Here is a 9992-nt window from a genome sequence, read left to right as displayed (position 1 = left end):
ACAATAAAATTCAAAATTGCCCAATATGGTACCCCAAATTACGCTTATTTCTCAACCCAGGTAATGGGCCCAGCCCACGACCCGTCGTACATACCCGGGAAATCACCCCCCGAGATCCCCACGGCGCCGCCCCAACACAATCCTGCAGTCCCGCCGGAGGTGCCGCGGACGCCCAACATTCCGGACTTTGATCCAATTCCTCCAGAAAAGCCCGCTGACCCGCCAGTCCCCGAATTCCCAGGCCCAGCGGACCCGATTCCAAAGAAACCCGACCCGCCAGAAACGCCGGGGCCTTTGCCACCAGGGGAGCCCGAGGTGGTTCCTCCTCATGGGCCCGATGTGATCCCGCCGGGGCCCGACATGCCACCTCCCATCATGGGATTGGGCTCCACTGGATTTCACTTTTACTAAGGCCATGTTTCTATATGGTTGACGTTTACTGCTGCTACTCCTTTTTAGTCAATTTTACTCTATTTTGTACACGTAAATTCAGAATTATGACGTCATCCAATTTCAATGTCGGCGCAGCAGACCACAACCAAATCACACCCTCTAAAATATCTTGATGCATCGGAGAATCGTACCTACAAATACGCTGCAGTTTTAGCATGTTAATTTATGAAAAATTCTTGCTCGAATCAAATTAATTTAATTCGAGCACCATGCTAGTGCAACATAGTTGGTTATTTTTTTTTTAATTGGACATTGGCTGACAATAAATATATTGTGATCATTATACAATCAATTCGAATCCGATTACGATCAATATCGGTATAAAATTTCCTTTTGAATTAGATGACTCAATCTTCACCGAACTTCAATGTGTCTCGCCCATTACGAATTTCCTTCTTTTTCCAAAAGATATTATATTATAAAGTGTAAATAGATAATTATATTGATATATTAATAAATTGTTCAAATGTAAATTGAAATAAATAATTATATAATATTAGTAGGTGTTTAATATAATAAAAATTAGATAAAAGAAAATAAATATTCAAATAAAATTGGGCCTCACAATTTGGTATTGTTTGTCGATATAGGAGAGATGGTTGAGGGCAATCATATCACAAATTTCTACTTTTGGAGAAAAGACCACAACAAGGACCCACCGTTCATGTGCTCTGCCTGCCCTATTTTCAAAATAAAAAAACCTCAATAAAATAAAATGAGGGTTTCTCTTTCACTATGTTTACAAGGAGGACTGTCAAAATATCTTCTTTTCAGTTAGAGAGCTACATAACTGGATTTAGAGTCAGTTTGGAAGTTATTTTTTCAGTTGGAGTTTTCATTTGGGTTTGTTATGGCCGTTTTTTGCTTAACTATTTGCTCCAATTTTACCCAAAAACGCTCTACTTCATTGTGCGACTGCTTTATTTCTTTTTCCCGTCGATAATCGGAATAGTCGGGGTTCTGGATTTCCGTTAAATACTGCAACTTTTCTGCGTCATCCCGAATCCAGAGACAGCAGTCAGTAGTCAGCAGCATCTCAACTTTCCTTCAATCCCACGGAAATCTTTTCCATTTCCCGAAACCCGGATGCCACTCCAAGTTCAGATCAAGCTTCATCTGTTCAAATCCACCGTAACCCCTGCCGCCCCATCTCTCTCTCCAATGGCTACTCATTTCAACCCAACTTACACTCGCTCCAAGCCACGCGCCGCCGACCTGCCGCTGCATCACCGCAAGATTCCGCACTTGTTTTTCTTTTTCACGCCTTGCGGGTCCAAGCAGCTTCTGAGGAATTGTAACAGTACTATAAGCATTTCAAGAATCAAGGCTACCGGTTGGGAAGGAGACTCGTACTTGGACATGTGGAGAAAGGCGGTGGAGAGCGAGAGGAAGTCCGCTGAGTTCGAAAAAATGGTGGAAAACTCTGCTCGAGATAATGAGGGGAAAGAAGAGAGTGATGAAGAATTTGAGAGGAGAAACAGTGAGTTCCAGAAACTTCTGGAGGTTTCTCCGGAGGAAAGAGACAGGGTGCAGAGAATGCAGGTGATTGATCGAGCCGCCGCAGCTATAGCGGCAGCGAGAGCGTTGCTTCACGAGGAGGCTTCCAGTGAGGTGAGAGTTGAGAAGATGGAGGATCCAGAGGGAGGTAATTGAAATATGTTCTTGGTCTGCTTTTATTGGCATGGTGAAACTATTTTAAACTTTTCTTTTTCGATGTCTTGAGAAGTATTCTGTTTGTTTATTGAAACTAAATCTGTGATGAAACAATTTGAAATGTGGTGGTTTTGTTTTGTTGTTAGAATTAGGGGCCGTTTTGGGGGCTGTCATTTGTTTGCAGGTGGAAGATTCATGATATCTGTTTGAGAATTTTAAGATGCTAGTTTTGGTATTTACTTCAGATGCTTTCCAGTATTCAGGTCTAGATGAATTCAACTTTCCAAGATGCGTCTTTAATGTTATTCAGCTATGTTTACATTGAGCGAGTCAGATTACAGAATTCATTCTGAGCACATGTAGAGATGAAAAACTTTATCGTATGAACTCTCTATTTCTTTGGATCCTGACATTGTTGTTAAATCTGAATTATCGGTTATTGCTCTTACTACATTGTCTTCAGTCTTGAAGATTTCAATCATGATGAATGGGATTGGTCATCTTTTTTTTTCTCACTCCACGAAGTACTGTTTCTTGAGATCTGTCTCTGCTAAAATTCTTCACTACTACGCGCCATTGAGGTCTAGAACTTTATCTCAAGACCATTAGAGTGGTGGTTATCCTCTTAGACTACCTTCTTGGAAAATGACTAAGAGTGACGTAGCAGCCCCCATAATCTTCTTCTCTCTGTTTGTCCAAGCTTCATATAACCTGGTTATGCTGAAGATCCTGATTCAAAATTTTAAGAATGTGCTAATTCAAATTTAAGCTGTGGAAAGTAAACAAATTTTTAAGACAGTGCTAATTTGTTAAGATATTGTACGTTTGGCTGTTCTTGGTATTATCAGTCTAATCTTCTAAAACCAGTGATTGTCTTGGGAAATCAGTTTGGCTATAATTTCTGAGTTCGTGGTACCTTTTGCGAACAATATTAAAGAAGCGTGTTTAGCATGGACTGCAACATGTGTACGGTGCTGGGTGCAAATAGTTTAAAATTGACTCTTGACATGCATGGAGATTATGAAGTTTTTATCAGTAGATTCAGTTTTCATTTGTGCTAATATGTTCTTAATTTACTTCATGCCTGTCGTCTCATAGGGCTTCTCAGTTTAACACTCCTAAATTACAGTATTCTCTTAGTTACTTATTATTTTCATTTGTATTAGACTTGATTGTTATATTTCAACTTGACCAGGGATGCGGAGTCACAGCTTATTCCTGCCTCAATCAGGTAACTCTGGTACTGGAACACCAGGTCCAAGTTTCTGGGCCTGGACACCTCCCCCGAGCGATGATGATGATATTTTTGCTGAGATTGAAATAAAGCCAGCTTCTCCCCCACCAACACGGAGCATCCCTGTACTCGAACTGGAACGAGGTCAAGATTCTTTGACGATCCCATTTGAGTCATCAATGCTTCAAAATTCACTTCCCCCTTTCCAGTCAGTTGTGGAAGTTGAGAAGGAGGAACACGAAATCGACCTTCAATTTTCAGAACATGCAGCTGAAGCAGCAGATGCGCTGAGTAAAGGGGATGAAGCATCATCTCAAGGTGTAAATCCTGATGGATCAAGGTGGTGGAAGGAGATAGGGGTAGAACGAAGACCTGATGGGGTCCTCTGTAAATGGATAGTGACGAGGGGTGTTAGTGCTGATAAAACTATTGAGTGGGAAAACAAATATTGGGAAGCTGCGGATGAATTTGGTTATAAGGAGCTTGGTTCTGAGAAATCTGGACGAGATGCTGTAGGAAATGTTTGGCGTGAATTCTGGAGAGAATCGATGATGCAGGTTGGACATTGTTTCAGTCTTGAAACTGATTCATTTATTTGTAACAACTTATGTGTGTACAATGAATTTCCATGAGCTACCTCTTTGTGTAAATCTTTCACGATCTGCAGAATGAGGGACTTGTGCATTTCGAGAAAACAGCAGATAAGTGGGGAAAGAACATTCAAGGGGATGAGTGGCACGAGAAATGGTGGGAGCATTATGATGCTTCTGGACAAGCTGAGAAGTGGGCTCACAAGTGGTGCAGCATCGATCCAAACTCTCCTGTGGAGGACGGCCATGCTCATGTTTGGCACGAGAGGTACCAAAAAGCGTATATCTCATTATGGTCACATTAGCATATAATACATCGAACTCTTTCCGTCTCTTTACAGAGAAAGCCACACACACACACACACAATTGATTTGAACTCTCTCCGTCTCTCCTAGCCTTACTGTCCAACCTGAAAATGAACAGTTAATACTTTGCACATTGCACACTATAATTTGCTTGACAACTGCTGTGTAACACATCAACCTGTTGTATCTGTTTTGTAACTCATTCACTATGATTGCTCTTGACAGATGGGGTGAGAAGTACGATGGGCAAGGGGGCAGCACAAAATACACCGACAAATGGGCCGAGCGCTTTGAAGGAGATGGCTGGGCAAAATGGGGAGATAAATGGGACGAGCATTTTGATCCCAACGGCCATGGGGTAAAGCAAGGGGAGACCTGGTGGGAAGGTAAACATGGGGATCGTTGGAACCGAACATGGGGTGAGGGCCATAACGGCACCGGATGGGTGCACAAGTACGGTAAAAGCAGCAGCGGTGAGCATTGGGACACGCATGTTCAGGAAGAAACTTGGTATGAAAGATTCCCGCATTTTGGTTTCCGTCATTGCTTTGAGAACTCAGTTCAGCTACGGGAGGTCAAGAAACCATCGGAATGGTCGTAAAAAAGAGTATGCTGCTTACAATCTTCTGCATTGCTGAGGCCGTAGATGAAGCTATACCAGCTTAGATTGTATAGATATACAGTGTTGCACGTTACTTTTTCAGCTGTAATACATTGAGAGCGTTTGAATCTCTGGTATTGAGAAATAAAAATCTATCTCGGTGTTCAATGTTCACTATCCGTTTTCTCTTCTTGATTGTTTCGTTACATATTCATATTTAGATTGCGTCCCAGAAGTGTCATTCAGTCAAAATCTGAAACTGGTTTTATAAAGTTTACAGATGGTAATATTCTATAAACTAACAAATATATTAACCCAACCACCGTGGAAGTGTCCAGTCCAGCAGGGGAAGTGAAGAACAGTTGATTGGCCTCAAAAGCCATGAACTTGAAGAAGAAAAACTGTGCATTGAAATTGATTTTCCGGCAAACATAACTACGTGGAGAGGATGAATTAAAATTCGGGTTTGGGTTCCACCAGTATTGGTTAATGTGGACCTGACCTGGGCCAGCCGCCTGCCTTCTTCATTAATTCCTCTCACTCTTACATATCATCTCAACTAGCACCCTTATCATGCCGGAAAACCCTGTTTTTTCGCTACCCACCTCAAACCAACAATTAAACACAACGTATGCTTATATCCATTCCACAAGAAAAAAATCTCATTTCTTCTCTCATAATTTAGGCTTTGTTCATCTTTTATCCCAACGATTATGAAATCTTAATTCAAGGACAATAATTTATATTTTTTCTTGTTTTTCTTCCTCCTGTTAGTCAAGTGATTGTTAAGTGGACGTTTGATGCGTGAGAAAGACATACATCACTTTAAGGCAACAAACTCCCTAAAACTGCAATCCATTTTTCCAAAATTTCCTCTTCCCAATTCTCTAGAAAAAAAGAAACACCCTAATATGAGCTTTTTTTCTTTTTCTTTTTCAAATCTCACATCTCATATTTTTTAAACACAAAACACATGATCAAGATTTTCTTGCAGTTAAATCACTTGTTGAAATCATATTTTTAACCTGAAAAGCCTAGTTCCAGTGAATTTGGAAGAACACAAAATAGTGGAACCCTAAATTTGTAACTTTTTTTTTTTCTCTCTTTTGCCAAAATCAGTAGTTATAATCCCTTAAAAAATGAAGCATGTGCCTCTCACATGCTAATATTCCTTCCAAAACGCCCTAATTTAATGCTATATAAGTATCACGCAGTCATTTTTATCAAATATTTAATGATAGGACAAAAAGTGAAAAAAAAAAATAAGTTATTATTTTTAAAATAAGATTTTCATAACATTGAAATCAAAAGTGAATAAAGCCTAATTTTTGAAACAAAAAATGAGAATTTTCCTATATCCATTGGAGGATTGGCTGTGGTCATCTTTGTCTTCCTAAATTATCTTTCTTCCTCCCACTGCAATTTCTTGTTTTATTTCTTTAATAAAGGAGTAATTTTTTGCCATTCATATATATAAATGCTTATAAATTTGTGTTTTATACTATTATAGATATTTATCAGAATTTCAGGTCAGCTGAGTGTGTGGAAATTATTCAAGTTTGTGTGGTAAATTATAGAGAAACAATCCTTACAGGATGAGCAAATTACTTAGTATTTGTTTTTAAACGATAATTACACGATTAGATCAATATCCTAATAAATTGAATAATACATCTATTCAATTAATCCATCAATATAAATAAGAATAATAGAAAAAATTACAAAAAAAACACATATAAAATGACACAAATATCCATACGTCCACTAAGATAAATTCAACACTAGTCTAAACTTTAAGAATGGCAATGGGACGGGAACGGAAAAAGAAAATGGAAATTCATAACACTTTAAGCAAACTAAATGTGGTGATAGTTGAAGACTCCAGCAGTCATTGATAGGGACACTGCGGAGCCTTTGTACCTAAGTCTCAATCGAATTGCTATGATCAATGATGTTAGAATTAAAATTGTATGGACTTTTCTTTTCTTTTATGTGTCTCTCTTTCTTTGTGTTTTTTTGTGGAGGAAAATGCTGTTGCAATGTTGACTCTATTTAAACTTTGAATTCTAAGAGACAGATGTAAAGTAATATTTATTTTATTCAATACTTTGAAGAAGACCACATTTATATGTGACTCAATGTCTTGTAAATTTGATCCACATTCCCCAAGTTATATTAAATTACATAAAAATCAAGTATTTTTTATAAAATTATTAATACACCCCAAACGGGTGTTAGTGTAATTTACCCCTTTGTAAAATGCACCCCATGAACCCCCGTCAGTGGAATGTACCTCATATGGTATTTATATAAAATTTCATCATTGAATAGGGAGTATATTTATAATTATAATTATAACTTTAAAAAGTATACGTATTTTTGCAGAGGGCAAGGAGTGTTTTGTAATTGCACCCAACTTTCAAAAGGTATCAATGTAATCTATCGTTAAATATTATATATATATATATTAATAATATTTGATTGATTAAATGTCTTAATAAAAGAATTTAATGAAATTTAATTTTCTGTAATATTGTTTTCTATTCTCCTTCCACTTGAATTCTAAAATGAAAGCACAAATAACATATTATTCTTTTATTAGAGACCACATCTGATCTGACACCAAAAGTTGCTAAGAAAACTGGACAGATTTTCCAACCCTTTTCAAGTCGGTCAATCCCATTGAGCAATGACGCAATACCTCAACCACTTTTGGCCCCCACAAAAAAATATAAGAAAAACCCTTTTACTTATTTTTTCTTTGACTAAATTATAGCAATTTTTTTTAAGATTTGGTATAATTATAGATATTTAATTATTATTTTAAAAATTATCTATACCTTTTTTATTTTAACAGTCATGTGATAATTAGTCCAATATATTAATCTCCCTTAGATTTGGGATAATTATCACTTCTCCTGAATTTTAGTGTAATTACACGTATACCTCTTGTAGTTTGAAAAATTATATTTAGGATCTCTGATGTTTACTTTGTCTAACAATTTAGTCCCTCCATTAATCAAAATTCACCGAAATTGCTTATATTGAACAAAGAAAATAAAAAATTTACCCCTTATTGACTTATTACTGATTTATTATAGGTCAAATAAATTTTTTCTAACCAAAATTATTCTCATATGTCTTCATGCATTAATACATGTGAGGTGGTATATTTGTAAAGTCATTAGTGTAATTTAGTCAGAAAAAATTGTTTGACCTACTATAAGTCGATAATAAGCCAATTAAGGGTAAATATCAATTTCATTCAACTTTTTTTTTAATATCAGCAGATTCAATAAAGACACTTATTTGTTAGATGAAAACAAATCTCAAGGGTGCTAAATGTAATTTCTCAAACCACAATGATTCTACGTGTAATTGCACCAAAACCTCATAAGAGGGGAGTGTTGTTATCCCTTTAGATTTTCATCTATTTTATGTGGTTAACTAACCAAGATGCCTTTATGGACTAAAATTTATAATTTTATTTATTTTTAAAATTATATAAATTTTTTAAAGACTAAGTGAATAACTTTTTTTTTACAATTTTAAATTTTTTTTGATCCACGTAATTCAATTTCTTTATAATGTTTTTAAAAAAAAAAATATAGCAAGATCAAAGTTGATAATTTTAAATCTCCATCCAAAAACTACATAATTTCTTAAAAGATGAGGTAAATATTTATAATTTTTCAAACAATAAAAAATATTCGTAATTATGCTAAACTTCACAGAAGTTCATACCAATTTAGCCTTTTCTTAAGAAAGAAGAAATCAGCCAGATTAAAATTAGAAAAATTAAATAATAAAGATGGACTGGTAGCTGTGATTATATTATCCTAGCAGATTGGTGAGATTGTGACGATGAACTTATTTTTTAAGTAGTAATTCCAATTCAAATTAAATATTTTATCATAATAGAGAAATTATTTAAATGACCAACAAAGAAAATTGTTATATTATTCGCTCTAGCAAATACATCATAACAAAAATTAATTTTTTAGTGATAAAATATTAAATAACAATTTAAAAGTTCTCATTGATTATATAAACAATTATACTTCCTTCTCTTGAGGTTTGATGTAATAAAGCGCAGATCTCCCATGATTTGATAAATTACACTTAGCACTCCTGAGGTTTGCTTCCGTCTAATAAACAAGTCATTTCTTTAGTCAAAATACACTAGATTTGCTTATATTAATAAAAAAAACTGAATGAAAATTGAACCATCGATAGATTTACTATTGGCTTATTGTATATCAAACATAACTTTTTTCAACTAAACTATCCTTATACCGGTGACGAAGTACTCCGTCATATTCATTAACGTATAAAAGCATATGAAGGTAGTTTGATTATAAAAAGATTTATTTGACTAGTAGTAAATCAGAATAAGTCTATCGGGACAAATATAGATTTTTTTTCGACTTTTTTTATTAATACAACAAATTCGGTAAATTTTGATTAAAAGAGAAACTTATTTGTCAGATGAAAACAAACCTCAAGAGTGCTAAATGTAATTTCTCAAACCACAAAAAAAAAATAACTGTAATTATATCAAACTTAAAGAAAGAGAATGTGATTGTCCCTTGATTATATACCGTGCAAAAATTTTCTGTCACATACATTGTCAGTAACAACTTTACACTAATACCCATCAGTATTAAGAATATAAAAATGATCTTTTACCGTTTCACCACTTATGGTTAGCAGTAATTTTAATATTATAATTGAAAATTTTCAAAATGAATTTATATTCACTTTTTCCGCCTGTGATATGAAATGGGAAATTGTAGAGAAAACTTTTATTTAAATTAAAATCTAATCAAATTAAATTAAATTGATTATATGATAAATGAATATATTTATTATATAATTAATTTTTTTAATTATATAATAAATATATTATACTTATATAAATAATTCTAATTTCATCAAATAGGATTAGAGTTAAAATTTATGGAAATGGGAGATAGATGCGGTGGTGAGGTGTTGAAGTTGAACCTCGTCAGGTGAGCCAATGGCGTGCAAAAGCGCGTTTGACAGCCAAGCAACATTTATGTCGTGTCCATGTTGTAATTACTTTTTTAATAAAGTCTTATGATTTTCGATAGAAATCCTGAGGAATTAACACCCCTTTCTCAATCACTCTTTC

General features: G+C 35.1%; 2 protein-coding genes across 2 annotated transcripts; both read left to right on the top strand.

Annotated features, from left to right (window-relative positions):
• Positions 64-411, top strand: LOC105171669 (vegetative cell wall protein gp1-like). Its single transcript, XM_011092863.1, has one exon. It carries the CDS (start codon positions 64-66, stop codon positions 409-411), a length of 348 nt encoding a protein of 115 aa, XP_011091165.1.
• LOC105171605 lies at positions 1196-5011 on the top strand. The gene is made up of 4 exons (XM_011092766.2): positions 1196-2098; positions 3302-3897; positions 4008-4198; positions 4462-5011. The coding sequence occupies exons 1-4, from the start codon at positions 1540-1542 to the stop codon at positions 4835-4837; spliced, it is 1722 nt and encodes a 573-aa protein (XP_011091068.1). The 5' UTR covers positions 1196-1539; the 3' UTR covers positions 4838-5011.

The sequence above is a fragment of the Sesamum indicum genome, linkage group LG10 (genome assembly GCF_000512975.1).
Source record: "Sesamum indicum cultivar Zhongzhi No. 13 linkage group LG10, S_indicum_v1.0, whole genome shotgun sequence".
NCBI lineage: Eukaryota > Viridiplantae > Streptophyta > Magnoliopsida > Lamiales > Pedaliaceae > Sesamum > Sesamum indicum.
This window is presented reverse-complemented; position numbering and strand designations above follow the sequence as displayed.

Coding starts and splice junctions, on each gene's coding strand:
- LOC105171605 (XM_011092766.2), top strand. CDS start 1,540: ATGCCACTCCAAGTTCAGATCAAGCTTCATCTGTTCAAATCCACCGTA. Junction 2,099..3,301: donor GATGGAGGATCCAGAGGGAG/GTAATTGAAATA, acceptor CAACTTGACCAG/GGATGCGGAGTCACAGCTTA. Junction 3,898..4,007: donor GGAGAGAATCGATGATGCAG/GTTGGACATTGT, acceptor CACGATCTGCAG/AATGAGGGACTTGTGCATTT.
- LOC105171669 (XM_011092863.1), top strand. CDS start 64: ATGGGCCCAGCCCACGACCCGTCGTACATACCCGGGAAATCACCCCCC.